General features: G+C 36.2%; 1 protein-coding gene across 2 annotated transcripts; it reads right to left on the bottom strand.

Moving 5' to 3' along the window:
- Positions 1 to 779: 779 nt before the first annotated feature.
- On the bottom strand, positions 780 to 16,963 carry LOC103427472 (exocyst complex component SEC8). Of its 2 annotated transcripts, none has more exons than XM_008365556.4 (28): positions 16,621 to 16,963; positions 16,469 to 16,525; positions 15,939 to 16,042; positions 14,454 to 14,666; positions 13,988 to 14,161; positions 13,343 to 13,447; positions 11,936 to 12,045; positions 11,324 to 11,491; positions 10,390 to 10,546; positions 10,188 to 10,294; positions 9,779 to 10,083; positions 9,491 to 9,654; positions 9,239 to 9,354; positions 8,322 to 8,392; positions 6,951 to 7,081; positions 6,800 to 6,849; positions 5,882 to 5,982; positions 5,267 to 5,379; positions 4,985 to 5,092; positions 4,180 to 4,377; positions 3,874 to 3,959; positions 3,163 to 3,349; positions 2,976 to 3,053; positions 2,484 to 2,585; positions 1,849 to 1,923; positions 1,471 to 1,566; positions 1,333 to 1,382; positions 780 to 1,244 (listed from the first exon to the last, which is right to left on the bottom strand). In XM_008365556.4, exons 3-28 carry the CDS (start codon positions 15,978 to 15,980, stop codon positions 1,157 to 1,159), a joined length of 3,195 nt encoding a protein of 1,064 aa, XP_008363778.1. In that variant the 5' UTR covers positions 15,981 to 16,042; positions 16,469 to 16,525; positions 16,621 to 16,963; the 3' UTR covers positions 780 to 1,156. The 2 variants fall into 2 exon arrangements, with proteins under 2 accessions (XP_008363778.1, XP_017188048.1); XM_017332559.3 differs by having other exon boundaries at positions 16,469 to 16,530; positions 16,621 to 16,929.
- Positions 16,964 to 19,038: the final 2,075 nt, after the last annotated feature.

Genomic DNA, 19,038 nt, shown 5'->3' with positions numbered 1-19,038 from the left:
GGCTTCAGCTGTGTTTTTCGGCGAGGGGAGGGGCAGTCGCCACTCCTCGTCCTCACGTGGCTTCGCCACTGGGTAGAAGTAGTTGCTTTGTCCAGTTACGAAGAGGAGGAGAAGTTTAAGGAGGAGGTAAACCCTTTACCATCAAAAGTCAAGTCGCACAGAGGCAACTTTTGAGTTAAAAACTCAATGGGTGTAAAAAAAAATCTACATATTGAATTGGGTTTATAGGGTATATTAGTTATTAAATTTGAGTTCAAAAATATATTAATAGTTTAGTTAAAAATCAAATGGGTGCAAAGAGTAAGTTGGATGTATAAATAGGTTAGATGAGTTTAAATAAAATTTCTCTAAAAGGAGTCTCATCTGTATACAAGGGAAATTGTTAGTGTCTAACCAAATTGCATTTGGGAGACATTGCTTGATGTAAGGTTCGTGTTCAATTCACCCATCATTGAATATCGCTCGCATAAAAACAATAACTTAACACAGTAATCTCACAGCCGAGGTTTCCAGGTTAAGCTCTAGCTGGATAATCACCGGAGAAGTTTAAAAAATGGTCGTTTTTGCGCAAAAAGAAGTAAATGAAAGCGGATTTGCTCAGGCCCGAAACCAAAACTTGGCTCACAACCTCACGGAGCTAGGCCGTAAACTTGAATTCATCTGAGGCTTGAACTACAAAGTTTTGATCCGAATTAAGGTAACTCCCAATTCTCCTAGTCGAGACAACTGAAATTATTCGGAGAACATAACCCGAAATAACAAAACGATGAAACGGGGCAGGGCTGTAATCGAGTCCTAGCTCTTCGATAAATGGACGCTGTTGAGAATCAATACAAATGATTTACATGAAAATTTACATCGGCTTTCGTTTCTTCATGACCAACACTAAGCATTAACTTCTTACACACTGCAACAACAAAAAATTGGTACTACACTAACAAATTGTCGAAACAAAAGGAAAACCGGAACCCTCGCCATCATTGTACAGTTCGGCAAAAAAAAATTTGACACGGCAACTTCCACAAAATTCACTCTTCTATCTGCTTTTGCTGCACCCGCCAATTTGAGTATGACCAACACTTTACATAGATGCTACCACATTTTCCACAGCAAAGAACTCTTAATCTCGACGAAAGAGAATAAATGCAAGAGATGGCTAACGGGATAAAATCTCTGATACACGATCTTGAGCATCGGCAGGAATCTCCCTTCCTGGAACCTGGACCTTCAGAAGATTTGCATACCTGCGAGAGAAATGTTACATGTTATTCAGCAGCTATAAAAGTTACTATGACCATGATAAGTATAGGTAAGAGGGACGTATTGACTAACTCTGTAGTCGTGAACAAGTGCTCGTGCTCTGTGATGAAAGCTAGCAAGGCCTGCAAACAAACAGGTGAAAAATGTTGATCACTACGGGAAAACCAAAATATAGAGAGTGAAACAAAATATGCAATACCAATGACTTACCTCGAATGGCATGTTTAGGAGTTCATAGTAAGTTCGGACATGATCTAGTCGTTGTTGGACACCTTCACTGTTAATTGATGGGATAGCAGCCAGGGCCTGCAGTGCCAATAATAATTATTACCAGTGGTAACGTTCATAACTTCAAGATCGGAACCAGAAAGCCTTATCACAATAATTTTGGGGTGTCTGAATAAAGGCTTAAAAAAAAGGAAAACTAATGAAAAGGGTTTGAAAACTTTGAGTTTTAATGATAAGGACAAAATAAATAGTAAAGTGAATAGTACCAGGATTGACTTTGTAGTGTAAAAAGTGATTTTTCGTTAAAGTGAACAGTACCGGAAACTTTTCGTCAAAGTTCCCTTAAAAAAAATGACTTACCTGTTCCAGGGCGATTGAATTCCGACATATCTGCTGAACGCCAAAAAGGTTGATGGATTTCATATCAGCCAAAGCCTGTTAAGATTGCAATATCTCACATCAGCATTCAGCAGTGAACAGATGGAAAAGACTTATGGTCTGACGGAATAGATAAAATGCACATAATAAATAAGCCTTCTTTCACGTGGTTCTTTGGATTTCAATCACTAAATGAATAAAATGGGTGATGATGAATGCTATTCATGAATTCCCGTGCCGTGATTTCAATGATGGTGCAACAAAAAGCAAAAAGGTAACGTAAGGCAATGAAATATTTTCTCGGCACAATTCCTTATGCTTGTAATGATTGATGAATGAAGAAGTTCAGAGAAGATAATAAAATACAGCAAAAATTGTTGAGAAAATGAAGCCTTTTTACATTTCCAATTCATGTATTCATGATGTTTCAGATGGCATGACATAACAAGCACCAATCTGGCTGAATCAGTTGAACCAGACTTTTGCATGAGATTATGAGTATATATATATCTACAATGATATATATATATATATACACACACACACACAATGATATATATATATATAATATTAATATATCATACAGAAGAGTCAAAGACTCCATAAAAAGTACAAACCTTGATGGATGCATTTGCAGCGATGCTACAAATCCCACCAAATATGTAGTTTCGCTTCGTTCCCACAACAAAAGGTGCCATTTCCTCATCCCTGCGTGTTATCTATAGGCAAAGAAACACAAATATTATGTAAGAAGAGCATGTGGCACTCAGAAATCACTGGTCCTTAAAGAATTAATTTTTTATTAAAGTAAATATCCTTTTAAAAAAGGGAATTTTAACGAAAAGCTCTCGGTACTGTTCATTTTAACAAAAAACCACATTTTTACACTAAAAAGTCAATTCTGGTACTATTCACTTTACCCTTTATTTTATCCTTTTCGTTAAAACTCAGTTTTTAAGCCTTTTTCATTAGTTTTCCTTTTAAAAAACCTTTTAAAAAAGACGTGGTGTATAATAATTCCTATTTAGGATTTCTCTCCAAATCAAGAAAGAAAAGTACAGTTGATCCAATGGCTCCCATCTGCTTAAGCTGGACATGAATATACTGACCTGTGCAGTAAGTGAAATAATGAAATCATCTGGTTCTTCTGCATCCTGGTCTTCCATGTATTCCCTATTTGTCATTTCCTGTTTAAACCACAATTTCAGTCCACCGATGCTATTTTCATTACAGGACAATTCTAACAAGTATCACTCTCAAAGTCGACTCAATATATGAAAACTAAATATCACATACCTGCATATGGAAAATCGTCTCCAATTGCATCTCAACACGTAAAACCTTGAGGCAGTCAATTGCCAATTTTCTATACTCATCTGCAAACGATGCCAGATCCCTAGAAGCAGCACTAGTTGTTCGTTGATGATGGTTCATACCACTCTCTTCTACTTCATTTGGAGACCTGAAGGTTGTCTGCCCAAGCCTATATAATGAACAACGGTTGTGCTCATTCATCTATCATGGATAAATTGCCTACTGAAAAGATTTCAAGCATAAAAAAGGTTCTACGTTTGAGGTTGAAACTGGACATGTACAAATTGAAAACAAAAATTAGAAAAATAAAGGTGTTGTCGAAACTTCTGAAAATAATAACAAACTTCACACAAGGAAGTGAAGGGAAAAACTTCTGGAAACAGATTCTTCGCATCCATAAAAACAACATAATTTTATGGGTATACATTAGCATTTTCTTCAAAGGAGCATCAATCAGTATCATTAGCATCCACACGAGATCCATGATTGTTTTCATGATAACTTGTTATATAAGATAACTCTTGCCACATTAATCTCAGATAACACTACTCATTGCCATATGGAGTATAGGGATTAAAAATAGGATCTTGCTACTTTTAATTAAACTAACAAGTTTCTTGTTGTCCACTCTGTGATCACTCACAAACTCCACTGATCTAATAAAAAAATAAATCCAGCCAGATGAGAGCTTACCTTTCAATAGAGTCCGCAACATACTCCAACGAATCACTAAGGGAAGCCAGCAATATTAGTTTGTTATCATCACGAATTAGATTATCCTGTGAGGGGCAGAGTTGAAAAAGAAAGTCAATCCATAATCTACATATTCAAAAAATTAATCAATTAATATGTCAGCAAGGCCTCACTACTACAAAATCTGAAGGGAAGTTAGTCTAACATCTTTTACTGAAAAAAACAGAAACAATAAATGATAACAATAAGTTGTAATCATTCAAGTAGAAAGAACAACTGTAAACATCAGGCGGCCAACTGAAATACCTGCTTAATAGGCCGCAAATTCAATAATAGGTCGCTTAATTGTAATTCAACCTCAAGATTTTCAGAATCTGAAGCATGGGTTTCAATGTTTGACTGACCAAAGGAAATTGGTAAACATGTACTTGCTGGATCGAGACGCATCAATTGCTCAATATCATACCTTCCAATGAGCATATAGCTCTGTTTCTCCAGAACCGCCTGAAGAATACCAAAAATTGGATTCATGATCAATTATCATGGCATGTGCTAACTACTTGTCGGGGTACTGATTAGAAATCAAGAAACTATGAACGAGAAAATGTGAAATTCAATCTAGGACATTGTTGACATTTATATTTGTTTACTGTTGGCATTTATCATGGCAAGTGCCTTCGCCCATGAGCGGTAGGTCTCGGGTTCGAGACTTGGGAGCAGCCTCTCCATAAATGGGGGTAAGGCTAGCCGACATTCACCTCTCCCAGACCCTGCGTAAAGCGGGAGCCTTGTGCACTGGGTACGACCTTTTAGAGGTCGCATTTGGTGCGATGGCAAGTGCCTTTGCCCATGAGCGGTAGGTCTCGGGTTCGAGACTTGGGAGCAGCCTCTCCATAAATGGGGGTAAGGCTAGCCGACATTCACCTCTCCCAAACCCTGCGTAAAGCGGGAGCCTTGTGCACTGGGTACGACCTTTTTTTACTGTTGGCATCATTCTCTCAAGTCTTACTATAATCACCTATTATAGTAATTAAATATATTTTTAGTGTATGGTTGGCATCACTCCTGCTGTGCTAGGATAATAGGAAAGTGAGAAGGGAAACATCCTTGCCTCCATGTATGAGGTCCGGCATCGTTCATAGGTTCGCTCAAGGAAAGTTTGCACATATTTCACAAGGTCTATGGCAAATTTAGGCATAGCTTGTGCCCAACCCAGCACCTGCAGTAAATAATTTCAAATCAGATTATTCATCCATATATTTAAAATCAGATTATTCATCCATATATTTAAAATAACTTGAGCACAATGTTAAAAAAATCATCCGCAGTGGAGCAGAGAGACACTACTGCAATACTATAAAGGAAATTCTCTTAAGGAAAAGTTCAAACTTGCCTCTTTTGCTAAAAAATCTATTGCCAACAGTCCCTGTAAGACAGGTCGACCCTTCTCAACTGAAGGAGTATAAGATGCAGCAGCATGTGCCCTGGGCCGGAATGCAGCTGGACCTATAAAAATTAAAATGCTTCCCAAAATCAAATTTTAAGTGCAAATGATGTGACTGTTCCATTATGTACAAGAAAACTTTTGTTCAATGCTCCAGATGAGTGAGGCAGTAATAGTAGAATTCCTTATTGTTGACAGAAATGGTTTCTGATCATATCTATTTGAATATGTATTATTTGTTAAAGGTCAATTCCATAAAAACTCTATATAAAATATAACATTCACGTCTACAGAATTCATATAGAAATTAAATTATACAAAGGGCATGAGCCTACAACCTCTTACTTGGGTAAGATTACTTGAAAAATATATAGCTTACAACTAAGTATGTATGTATGCATTATATAATTATACATATATGCATCTGCGTTATTTTAAAAGCAAGTTTTATCAGGGTTTAGGGCACATACAAGTGAAATCATTTGATCAATGTAGTTTCATGTTATGCAAGAAAATAAAAGAATAAAAAAAGGTCACTGTAGAGTAATTAGTTATAGAACTTGCTTGATATAGCTTGCTGTACTCCTTTTCTGTAGTCCACAAACATCGTGGGTAGAAAATGGTCCTTCACAAAGTTCTCCACAAAAGCCAGCAATCCATCGTTACTGTAGATTCAGAAGTTAGTTTTACAATTTTTCCCAGAAAAGTAAATGGCAACAAAGAGGAAATGCAACACCCAAATTCATAATAATAATAACATAAAATATGGAGATAACAAAGAAGATGAACCGAACTCATCTGTGGATCAATAAGCAAACAGATCACAGGACCAGTAGTTCACTAAGCCTAAACAGCAAAGAATCCCAATTTTGAAGAATTACTATATTTAAACCTATATGTGTGGGGTTAGTGAGACTACAACTTGTGGCTGAGACATTCGGAAACTCATGCATCAATAGTGGCATAAAAGGAGACTGAAAAACAGTTGATACAATTTTATCTTTTTTGATACAGACACATGTACAAATATGACTATGAGGAACTATATGCTACAGCGGCACAACTGAATTGGATCTCGCCTTGTGGACAGATGGGCAATTGGACTGCCTACAGGACAGATTACTGGACAGACGCAACCTTTACCATCCTCTTAAATATAATTCGACAGACATAAGAGGTTTAGTAGATTCAAATATATTAAGAAAGACAATTTGGCATCGGCATATAGAGACCATTACCAACATATATTTATATAAGTCATCAACAAGACTAACAACAGAAATAGGATCAGAAGTTCAAATTTAAGATCAACAGGATTTTCTTCTCTCTGCATATCCTATCCCATGCCAAGTAACATTTGCTTAAGCAATAAAATGGAAATAGAATGAAAGCGAATAACTAGCATCTTGCCCGTTGCATGTTAAACGTAAAGTGATATGCACAATTACTTAAAGAAAAGAGCAATATGTTTTTGAGGCTTACCCCAGCTGGGAATACTTTTTCGGAAGCATTGATGCGACCTTATCTGTAAACTGAAGAGCACATAAAGTCAGAAAAAGGTCAAAAGACGAACCCACTGTGTACAATCGCAGAACTCGTGTTTAACGACATGATTAAGAACAATCCTAACAACCTGAATAACAGGCCGGTATACAGATGCTGCAAGATATATGCCTTGCTCAGGCAAGATAGCTGCGGACCCATAACCTTCTTGTGAAACATTTGGACCTTTCCTACTCCAGCCTTGACGAATGAGATCAACCCCTGGAGAATGGAAGATGCAGACCACCATAACATGTTACTAACTAACAGAAATGTCAGACGCAACATGTTGAAAACTGAAGAAAACTTTGAATCTAGAAGAATTTAAAAATATAACTTATGAAAGCACCAGCCTATTGAGAGAGTTTTTAAACTAGAAAGCACCCCTATGAAGTAAGTGATTCTTTCGGTCGATAAATCAAAACACTCCAACTTGAAGGTTGGTGGTGACATCAAACACCATAAAGCAATGGTTTGAAAAATCCACGACATACAAACTGACTTATATTTGTGGAAGGAGGAAAGGGCATCTTTCTTCAATATCTACTGTATCTTCAGTTACATACAACGGAGCATCTCAATTATATAAGTTAAAGGTGAAAGTGATTTGATCAATAAGGTCGCTCTATTCTTGGTGAAAAATCACAATGATTCATTGTTGGAAAAATCCACCAATGTATAGTCCAAGGTCATGCTAATCTCCAGAAATATGAGAAACTGCAACAAAATAAATAATCAAAGCAATAATTTGATTGGGGCTTGGACACCAGGGTCTTATGACACAATCAATGATTCAATTCATTAATATATTGAGTAACCTTGAACACACATCAGACAAGCTCAATCATCAGCAAGTACTATATCAGTACCTATGTAGTAACACATATCAGACAAACTGTATCATGTCTGTCGTGAAAAACAAAAGCCTCTGAGAACCTCAGAAGTAAAAATCTTCTATCATCAGATTTCTGATGTGAATTTATGCTTCTCATATGCACAATTAACAAGTAGCTTATCAACTAAGTACAGAGAAAGAACTCATTTCTTAAGGAATTTATAAAATTATTGATGTTACTTGTGACATGAACTTGATTATGGGAATCATGTGAGGGTCTACACCCAAGTATATCAGGGTTTGTATTTATCCAAAGGTCTTCTATGCATCAGCAGTTCCTAATGCCATACTCATACCCCTTAACAGTGTCATGTCTTATTGACACAGGTACAAGGTACAAGGAACAAGGTGAAGTGAAGAGTCCATGTAACCTGGCAATAATCATAACATTCACATTTACTAGATAAGGCTGCCACAGTTTGACGCTATCCATTAGATAAGGCTGACCTTGTAACCCCAATAGACAGTATATTGACGTTCGTAAATTACTGCATGGTGTTCTTCGACTCATCATTATGCTAGATAGTTAAGTGTTATTAAGTAGTGCAGGAGCAAAATCAAGCATACCTTGGTTGGGAACAGAAATAGCAGCATCTGTGAAGCGAAAAGCAAAGGTAAGACCCCCTTCTGCATCATCCCTGTAACCCATTATCATGAAGGAAAAAAGGCATAAGTCCAGTAACTCCTCACAAAAGGAGATATATCCCGAATTGTAAGAAAGGGACCTAATTTCAAAAGTGACATCATATCAATAGAACAATATATATGAATCCTTGGCATATATGGTGGATTAAAATTTTCCAACCAGTCACAATTGTTTCATTTAAGCATGTGTTTCATTCAGCAAACCCAAGTAGTCGAGAAAACATCTACTATGAAGCTTTTTAGAACCACTGCCCCCTGGTGGTGATTTCATAAGTTATTAAACTAGAAAACCGCCATCCTATCAAGCAGAATCAATAACTTAAGTGACACTATATGGTTAGATGAATATGATGTTAGGATTTTTGGCTCTTCAAATATGCCCTATTCGGTTTGGGTTTGTTTTAGGAAAATTAGAGGTATAATGATTCTTGTCCTAGAGGGATTACTAAAGAATTTCAGTTTTCCTTATTCAATTTAGGTTTGGATTTCTAGAAGTCTATTTGGATTTGGATAAGTGTAATTTCCTAATCCTATGCCTATAAATAGGGTGCGGCAAGGCTTAATTTTTCAGAGAGAGAAACAGCCAGAGACAGCCAAGAGTTTTGAGATTAGTTCTAGGGTTTGCAAAAGTTCTGAAATCTCTATTATTAATCAAAGGAGCAGTGATTTCTCTACCTAGAGAAATCACAACCGGACATGGGCAAAAGTTCTGTCAAACTAGTATAATTCTTGTGTGTTTCTAAGTTTTCAATATTTTCTAGTTTAGTCTATTGCCGTTGGTTACATTAAAGAACAAGGTCTAGTAAGTGTTTTTCAACATATGAAACCAATTTACTTGCCTCTTGTCTTTGGAAGGGACCTTGTTTGCAAGTCTAGCTGTTTGTACAGCAGCATCAGCAGATGCAGCTTCAGGAGTTGCCCGCAGAATCTCACAAATAAGTTGTTGGCATTCACTCTTTAACACATGAAAAGAAAAAGGGAAAAATAAAAAGACAGTTTTAGAACTGACATGCACGTCCCTCCACAGCATTTCCTTTAGAGGATACACCATGTGGAAGTTAACCATTAAAAACTTGAAACAGATAGTTTACCTGTAATACTGTCAAGGAAAAACCAATGCTATAGCCTCCAGTAACTTGAGATGCTTCCAAATCAGTATTCCAATTTACATCTGTTGGCATTGATTTTGGTGTGTTCATGTCTATTTGAACAGAGGACTTTGATTCCAAAAGCTCCCCAACAACAACATGGTTCTCTGAATAATTATGCTAGGGAAATTAATTTCAATGTTGAAAATATATATGTATACTATTTATATTCACATCATTAAAACCTAAAAATAGAATTAAGAACACATTAAAAACTGAAAAGTATCTCACCAAATATCCGAACAACAGCATCCAAAATTGAATCAAGAAGTTCTTTTGCCACGGCTTGTGCTTTCCCTGCAGGAGCCATTACAGATGAGACTGGGCTTACTGCCAATAGAGTTCCAGACAGTGATATCCCATTCTGACGCTTCTGTTTTGGCAACTGATAACTTTGTAACTGTCCCTTCATGAAATGTAGACCAGCTGTTGTGCGGGAAGCTTGCCCAATGCTAGACCTTGAAGAATTAGCAAGTTCAGCATGAGCTTTAATCTTGGATGTGATGATCTCATGAATTGTAGGTCGCAATCTTTGGCTGTTATGGGTAAGAACACAATATCAAAGAGGTTAATAAGTATTCTTGATGAAATACAACTGACGACCAACCAAACGAGATAAAAGTAAAACCAGACAACAAACCATATTATAGCACCAGCAGCTGCAACTTTCCTAAGCATGCAAAGGCACTCAACCATAGTCTGCAAATACTTGACATGAAGTGGGGCATCACTTTTCTTTATTGCTTCCTACATCCAAATGAAAACCCCAGAACTTTCAGAACGAAAGAAGAGAAACTCATTCAAAAGAAAACATGAGATATGAACAATCACAGTTGTCATACAAGAAATTCGTCCGGAGTGGAATACTGAAGCCATGTTGGCATCTCACGAGGAACAATTTTGACATCACCATTGACCCTCACTGATGTCTGCCCATCTGAGGTAGCTTCCTCATGCAGTTCCAAAGTGCCCTCCTCAGCAACTCCATCAAAAGATGAACTGAATAATACATTCAGAATTTAGATATAGAATTACCAAATGAAAAGCACAATATAATAATATTAAGAATTCAATCCTCTAATTATAAGCTTAATTCATACATTTTAGATTTAGACTTTCAATTGAACAGATGGAAAAAGAATATTGCAAAAGGCAATATAGAATAGGGGTGTGCTATCCACACACCCCTTTTTACTTCTCACACACCTCTGGTTAATTTCTGTCATTTGATCTTCATCAATTCAACTGATCCGACGGCCAAAAATTAGAAGGGTGTGTGAGAGTCAAAGGGGGTGTGTGGATATCACACCCCTATAGAATATCCTGGAGGCCTACCCACAGTTAGCCACATATAACCATCAAGACACTGTAGTGACATTTTTTTAACTTCTTTCCAAAAACTAGTTTAAACGGGTACTTAGCAGCCAATAAAAAATATTCTATCCAACCTATTAACCTCGTGGGGAACCTTCCTCTTATTTGAAGATGGATGCTATTATCCTAATTCCTAACGAATATACAAATATCCAGGAGGGTCTTGAAGAAATTAACTACATAATATAGTGCAGCAGCAGAAAAAATGCCAAATAAGAATTTGAGGCATTGTGAACTTACTTTGATTCTAGTATAGAGTATAAACAAAAGAATCCACATTTTACAAAGGAATATAACTTTCATATGAAAATAATGCGATAATAATGCATGTTGAAGGAAAATCCCAGCATGCAACAATAACATAGTAGGTTCAAGCCGTTACAAATAACTTTGTAATCTTACCCTCCATCAATAGAACCTGTCCTATATGATCCATCTCCTTGAATACCGAACTGATTGTCACCTTTTAACAGCCTGGTTCTTCGAGACAGGGATTGTGAATCAGTCAATACAGCAGCAGTGGTGGTTGGTACCTCATCATCCATTTCTTGCAAACTTAAAGCAGCTGAGCTGAAGAAAGAATCGGCACGAATCGGCAGAAGGACAACATATATGAGAAACAGCTTTTGAGAGTATAGCACAGGATAAAAAGAGATACAAAGCTAGGAAATTGATCGATCATCGATTTCCCCAAAAGACAAAGATAAATGCCCCCGGAGAGGTAGAGTTCTATAAAAATCATCACAAGTTTATACAAGTATAGTTTCTCACAGCAGCAGGAACAAACAGACAATGCCCAGCTAACATGAAATAGAAAGCTGTAGATTGTGAACAAATCCTCCAATGGCTAAAACCCAGAACATCCCAGCCACCCCATAAGTATGCAGAACAACTGAAAACTATAAAGTAAAATGTTTCTTCTTTTTTTTTTCACCTGAAAAGTACTATTTTTAAAGTGAGGCAAAATATATGAAAGTATCCAAAAGGAAAAAACTCCAAAACACAAGTAAATACCTATATTCACCCTTGTTGTAAAGATGAGCATGCAAATCCTCTAGCACTTTATGAAACAGAACTCCTCGCAACTTTGTCAACTCAGAGCGAACATCTTGAAGGGCACCGACCTGGGCCAATCAATTATAACTACCGATTCATATACAGTACTAGAACGGTAACATTTGAAATATTTCTTCAAAGCTAAATTGCATCAAGAAAAAAAATATGAGAGCGCGTCTATTAGACCCTGTTCTGATAGCTTTAAGAACTTTAAGTGTCAGATGCACCTTTAAGGAGGACTCAGATCCTCTCCGGATCATTTCCGTGAGGATCCTCCTGACCGATTGATATCAACCGTTGGTACAAATCCAACAGCCAAATTATTTTCACCTCTTTCTCCCTCACTTTGAAGCACCCACCACCGCCACACCTGCATCTTCTCAATCTTCTTCAGCCCCAGCCCACCCCAATTAAATTCCTTGTTAACTTTTGTATTTCTTATCTCTGAATCTTTAATTTTTGCAGTATGTTCAGTGATTTTTTTGTAGGTCCTTTGAATTCAGACTTTATTCAACAGGAGGAGGAAGAATTTGCAGCAGGGGAGGTTGGGGTTGCTGGGTTGTGTAAGATGTGGAACTACAGTGGGAGGGTGGATGTCCAGAAAAAGATTTTGAAGTATTTATACATCTATTGGAGATTAGCTTTAGAATTGGCTAAAATGACTATTTCTTTTAAGGGCTAGTAGAATGATCCAACACTTGGTGGAAGACCATTGTCATGATCAGAATAAAAATGGAACTTTTCTAGGGAAGTTTGGGATGCTGGTTCAAATCCAGTTCTAACATGGTGGCGGTGGGTCGGGTGCTTTGAATTGAGGGAGAAAGAGGAGTTGAGGGGAAGAGAGCAAGGGGAATAGAGGGTAGCGGAAAGAGAGAAAAGATGCGAAACTCATTTGGCTGTTGGATTAGTATCAACGGATGAGATTAATCAGTCAGGAGGATCCCCACGGAAATGATCCGGAGAGGATCTGAGTCCCTTTAAGGACGCATCAACCAGATAATAATGCAATATTTAATATCATTAAAATAGTGCCACCAGGCCATGTGGCTGCAGAGAAGCTAACAATTTAAAAATATATAGAAGCAAAATGGTGAAACGCCATGATATATTGGATGAAGAAAATGGTTGAAGCTTGAAGTTGACACCATTATTACTGAACAGACGGGCATAAATGAAACTTGAGAATACAATGGGACAAACTGTTTTAGGATCTAGTATAGTTAGAGGAAACTAAGTTTCAACCAAGCCACCATAAAACAGTAGGAAAAACATTATGTAACATTTTAACATGAAAACAAATAAAGTAGTTGACAAATATACTGTTAGAAGATAATATTTTATTCTTTAATATAAAAGAAATCCTACCGTTTGAAGCCCCTCTCTTTCAAGCATCAACATTGATTGAACATGAAACTGAACAGCAGCATAATACTGCTTTTCAGCAATCAGCTTCTCAATCCGAGCTGGAACCTGGGCCACATTTTGACCAGAATAGATGATAAATCTTCAGAATTGAAACATTCATGGCATGAAGTTGATTCAGTTGGAACAATTTTATCGCTGGTAGTTCAACGACAGTATGGATACCAGACAATACAGACGTATCAAACCATACAACATATGTGTTAAATCTGAAGCTACAGTGCCAAGTAATAATAAGTTGTAAGATGTGAGCGTGTGGGCGTGTACTTCTATCTCGTGACCTGTAAAGGTCAGGGTTTTAAGAAATTATTTCAAAATTCAAACCAAAATATACATGCATACATGCTCATCAATTTACTCATGTATGTATGCATGCTCATGAATTTATATACGAATGAGCAAACTAATACAATTGCAACTCAAGTACAATGGATTGAGCAGAGTGCAGTTGACACACCCTCCAAAAAGCTAACTTCATGGTCAAGAGTTCAAATGCTAGTGACTGAATGAAATAATCCCAACACTACTAAGCCCGATATGGTCTAAAGATATAAAAATTCATAAATTAAAAAAAAAGATATGACGAACCTTAGATATGCCCTCAATTTGATCTAAGAGGGATATTATGTGACGCAAAGTAACTGACCGGTACCATAACTGATGCAGTTGTTTACTACGGGCACTGAGATGCTTCTTTGCTTCAGCCAAATCAACCTTTAGGACACCAACACTTTCAGTAGATTCGCTGAACAACCGCAAGATCTGGAAGGAATTGAGTAGAGTGAGACAGCAGTACGCAAAAGTCAACTCTTGTTTATGACAACCCTCCGCTTCCCCCAAAATCAGAAACAAACAAACTATTAAAACGATAGCATTTTCAAAGCAAAATATTTTGACAAATAATTTCTTTTGTCAGGAAACAGATGAATTATTGGAGCACCTACAAGATTGAGTTTCTTATCACCACAGATTCTCAAAATATATGAAATTGAAAAAATTACAGAAAAAAATGGACAAATAGATTAAATATTTTGATCAAGAAAGGTGACTAGACCTGAGAATAATTTTGAATAGCTTTGTTGAAGCCACTGTGATAATTATGCACAACTTCATCCACAACCTCCTCAACAACATCACTTTGCTCCTTCAAAACCTGGATGTCACCTTCACGATCTTTGGATGTCAAAATATGAACAACATGAGGTAATGAATCAAAACGAGCAGCAGCCCAGCTCTCATCTATCTTTGCAATCTCTTCCCTCAGATACTGAAATTACCATGATGACAGAAGGAAAAATGAGAAAGAAGCACTATGCATAACAAAGCATGCGTGCTAAAGTTTAAAATCTGTATGAAATGATTGTTTTCATATGCTGGTGCATGCTTCTAGTTATTACAGTGAATTCTCCATATGTAAAAGATTTTTACGTCATAAGCATATTGTTATTGTTCCAATATTGTAACATTATGAAGAGTCCAAGGCATGAATATATATAAACCTCCAGCTCTTTTTCTGATAATTAGAATTATTTTAATGTGGATTCCGTACACTTTTTCCTAAGATTATTTTTCAATTTAGAATCACTGAAAAACTGTTCCTCTCCAGTTTTACTGAAGAAAATTATAAGGATTTTCACCTTTTATATTCTGTATGATATTTTTTTTATTACCCAATTTTATGTAAGACATGCCCAAAAGGTGACACTGGGTGTGCAGGAAGTATACACAAAAGATCAAAATGTCACAACAAAAAAAGCAACAAATAAGATGAAGTGAAACAGGGTGTTGTCCAGCTAAACTGCATCCTCAAAAAAAAAAAGAAAAACAAGGAGTGTTGGGATCAAGTCAAACTTGCAAAATATAGTAAATCCCTTTTTGTTATTGATAAGTAGCATACAGCAGGTATAAATTTAAGCCTATATCAAACCGTAAACATCCATGAATTGATGACACAACACATTTTGGTCAATCAAATTTTTAGCAAGAATCTTTTCCGTATTGACTCAAAACAGATGTATTCATTAGAACTCTGAAATGAGAAATATGCACCAACAGCAACCAAAAGAAAAATAAAACGCCAAGTTTTTAGCAGCTAAAATATGCGTCGTTTATTTACAATCGAATAAAGAACATGTCATGAATTCTGAAGACATTTCAAGGATAAAGAAAATTGAACCAACTCTACACATAGTCAAAAGTTAACTTTATGCAAAACCCTTTTACACATTAAAATTCCTACCATAGATACCTGCGCCAAACCCCCTTGCCAGAGATAAAATGAATTTCTTCTGAGTGCAAAAAGTTGGAACTACTATCTAGTAGGCTTTCCAATTCATCATCTTAGCTATCCAAAAGAACAGTAATTGTTCTAACTGACCTCAATCATTGTATATATTTTTTTGTAAATAATATAAATTATAAAATCTCACTTTCGTGATGTTGTGTGTCATCTTCTTTGGAATATGAGCTCCATATCCAGTGCACACAACCCAATAAATAGTCATTAACAGGTATAATAAGATAAGTGACTTGAACTTACTGCCTTGTCTGAAGACACGGGCAATCCATCAAAAAGTCCCATAGTGAGATTTCACCTCGGCAGGGCTGTAAAACTCACCTCATTCCCACACAAATCAGTCCCAACTGAAATTAAAGGGCATGGTTTATTCAATTAATAAGCACAGAACGATAAATTCAAATAAGCCATCTTCAGAATACTTTGTTGAATTAACCTATTTAATTTCTCTTTATTAACCAAAACAAACAAAAAATTTATTTCCAATTCAAAGTTCTTTCCTAATTTTTCACCAAATTGCGATCAACCGAATATGGGATTACTGAAATTCCAGTTCCAAAATGCATATGCAATATCTCCTTGACGGTAGAGGTGGAATATCTTCATCTGAGCTCGAGACAACTTACTATGCAAGTTTGAGTTGAATATTCTACTACCCAAAAACTAAAAACGCAACCGAAGCCGCAACACTTCAAACTTTCCCTTCAATTTTTATTTTCCCCACAACTTTCTCAGCAACCAAACAGAAGGTAAAGATTTGAAACAAAAGATACCTCTAGATCCCGTAGGAAGAACTCCAAAAACAAAGCAATTCCGCGAAATACAAAACCCTAAGCTTCCAACAAACCAATAAATAACATATGTCAATTCGATAATCATTGAAAAATGAACAGTCAAATTTCATTGAAAAAATTCAAATGATCACCGATTATTGAGGCGGCAATGTCCGTAATTGAATCTTGAAGGGAAAACGGCGTCGTCTTGGAGATGTAGAACTGTGTTCGGACGGGAGTGAATTGAATGGGAGATTAGTGGAGGAGTGAAGAGTGCTTCGGAGCTGGGATTTGGGGTTGGGTCGAGTTGGGAGCTAGATATGGATCGGGTCGTCGGAGGCGGAGGCGCATTGAAGGTCGGAGCTCGTGGCAGCGGATCGGAATGCGCCGGTGGTGTGTAATGGCCAACTGGATCGGTGGTTTGCAAGAAACGGAGAGGTTAAAGCGGAAAAGTATGCAACAACAAGCGCCTGCGGCTTTCAACCAAGTTTCTTTTTTATTTTTTTATTTTTAATTATTATTATTTTGGTTAAGTTAAATATGGAGTATTTGGATATTGACGGGTCGGATTGTTATGGGGAAAATAATGAAATAGCTATTTTTATAAAAGGGAATAATTGGTGTGAAAATATCAAAATGTCCTTCTTTAATATGCTCTTAATATCAAGCAATTAAATATATTAGGAGCAATTATTAGATTTTCGTATGATATGTAATTACGTAAATAGGTATTTTTTTTAAATATTTGCATTTTTTTGTATATTTTTAAACTATTAGTTAAATTATACGTATTTTAAGTTCAAACAATATAATGTGCTATTATACACTTATATATATACTTTTCACATTTTTATGACAAAAATTTAATATACTTTTCATGTTTAATACACGTTATTTTAACACATTTCTAATAATACATATCAAAATTACTTATTCTAAATATTAAAAATTTAAATAAATTGTTGAAATTTTCAAAGTATTTTTTGTAGCAAAATTGTCTAATAATATTCGGACTTATTTTTTTATGTATTATATCGGTTCGTATTTTATTAACTATGAGTTGAATCAACAAGGTTGAAATCGTTTAACTTTTTAAATTTGGTTGGTTGGAACTTTATTGTTTTACTTTTTATTAACCAAGGGATCTTTTCAAAATTTTCAATTTTTTTTTCATGGTTGCAACATTACCATTTGGCCAAAAGAAATTGAAAGTGAAAGCCAACGTGGTTACGTGGAGTTGTTGTGGTGGAAAATAGGACTGCATTTTTGCTTACCCTCAAGTGATGTTCACTCCCTTATTTATTATAATAGGAATTCACAAGCAACTTTCCAGTGGGTCACCTATCCTGGAAGTGCTTTAGCCTCTTTCTCGCTCAACTTCAGAGTTTATACGGAACCCGAAGCCAGTGAGCTCCCAAAATACCTCGTGCTAGGTACGGATGAGAATATACATTTAAGGATCCTCGTCGGCACACTTCCGCCCAGAGATTGGCTCTGATACCATTTGTCACATCCCGGCCCGGGTCCACCATATCCCAGGCCTGCTCTACCATCGTAGTACGATATTGTCCACTTTAGGCTTACCATGACCAAGTGAGCAAACCCATTACAGTGTACAATATTATCCACTTTGGACTTACCATTCCCTCACGGTTTTGTTTTTGGGAACTCACAAACAACTTCCCAGTGGTCACCCATCTTGGGAGTGATCTGGCCTCCTCGCTTAACTTCGGAGTTCCTACGGAACCCAAAGCTAGTGAGCTCCTAAAAAGCCTCGTGCTAGGTAGGGATGAGAATATACATTTAAGAATCACTTCCTTGTGTGATGTGGGATATCACAATATATATGAAAAGTAACCAAAATTCAAAATAACATAGCATTGATAATATTACATATTCCCAAAATTAAAATAATTATTCTCTACGAGTTTTCATATTTTGAAATTGTTGCATAGTGTATATATATGTTAATTTTACAAACTAAAACAAATTCGGCAATAGTTAAAGAGAAATTGCAAGACATCAATTTAATCATTATTTATAAACAAAAAATTGTAAGAGGAATTGAGAGTAAAATACATACTTTGGGTTGTTGACCAATTAACTAAATTTCAATGTCTTTTCTTTGATGGAATGATGGAATAATGGAATTTTTCAATCTGCAAAAAAAATATTATTTGTTAAATTAATTTACAATTGTAGATGACAACATATATGAATTAGCAAATTGCAAAAAAATTGAAAATGACAACTTTGGAGATTCGAAGTTCATACCTTTGAGGATCATGGAAATTGAAGGCTGATCGAAAAGCAATACACATATATCAACCCAAACCCAGACTGGCAGATTGTAGTCAGCTAGAAACTTGGAGAATAATAAAATACTCATTTTTAGTATTGGGAAAAGGAATAGAAGTGTTGGAAGTTGGAATAGGTAGGTTTTATAGTTAGACTATATTACATAAATATCCTTAAAATTTGGCTTTTAGCCAAGGGTTGGAGATGGCCTTAAAGAGAGCTGGATCTTTTGTTTAGAAAATTGGAATGGTTTAAGTGAAAAAGTCATGGAA

Source organism: Malus domestica, chromosome 01 (assembly GCF_042453785.1).
Source record: "Malus domestica chromosome 01, GDT2T_hap1".
Lineage (NCBI taxonomy): Eukaryota > Viridiplantae > Streptophyta > Magnoliopsida > Rosales > Rosaceae > Malus > Malus domestica.
This window is presented reverse-complemented; position numbering and strand designations above follow the sequence as displayed.

Excerpts from the sequence above, each read along its gene's own strand:
- LOC103427472 (XM_008365556.4), bottom strand. The coding sequence starts at position 15,980 with ATGGGACTTTTTGATGGATTGCCCGTGTCTTCAGACAAGGCA. Across the intron at positions 7,082-8,321 it reads TATTTCTGTTCCCAACCAAG|GGGTTGATCTCATTCGTCAA; the intron begins GTATGCTTGATT and ends TCCATTCTCCAG. Across the intron at positions 1,567-1,848 it reads ATTCAATCGCCCTGGAACAG|GCCCTGGCTGCTATCCCATC; the intron begins GTAAGTCATTTT and ends TTGGCACTGCAG.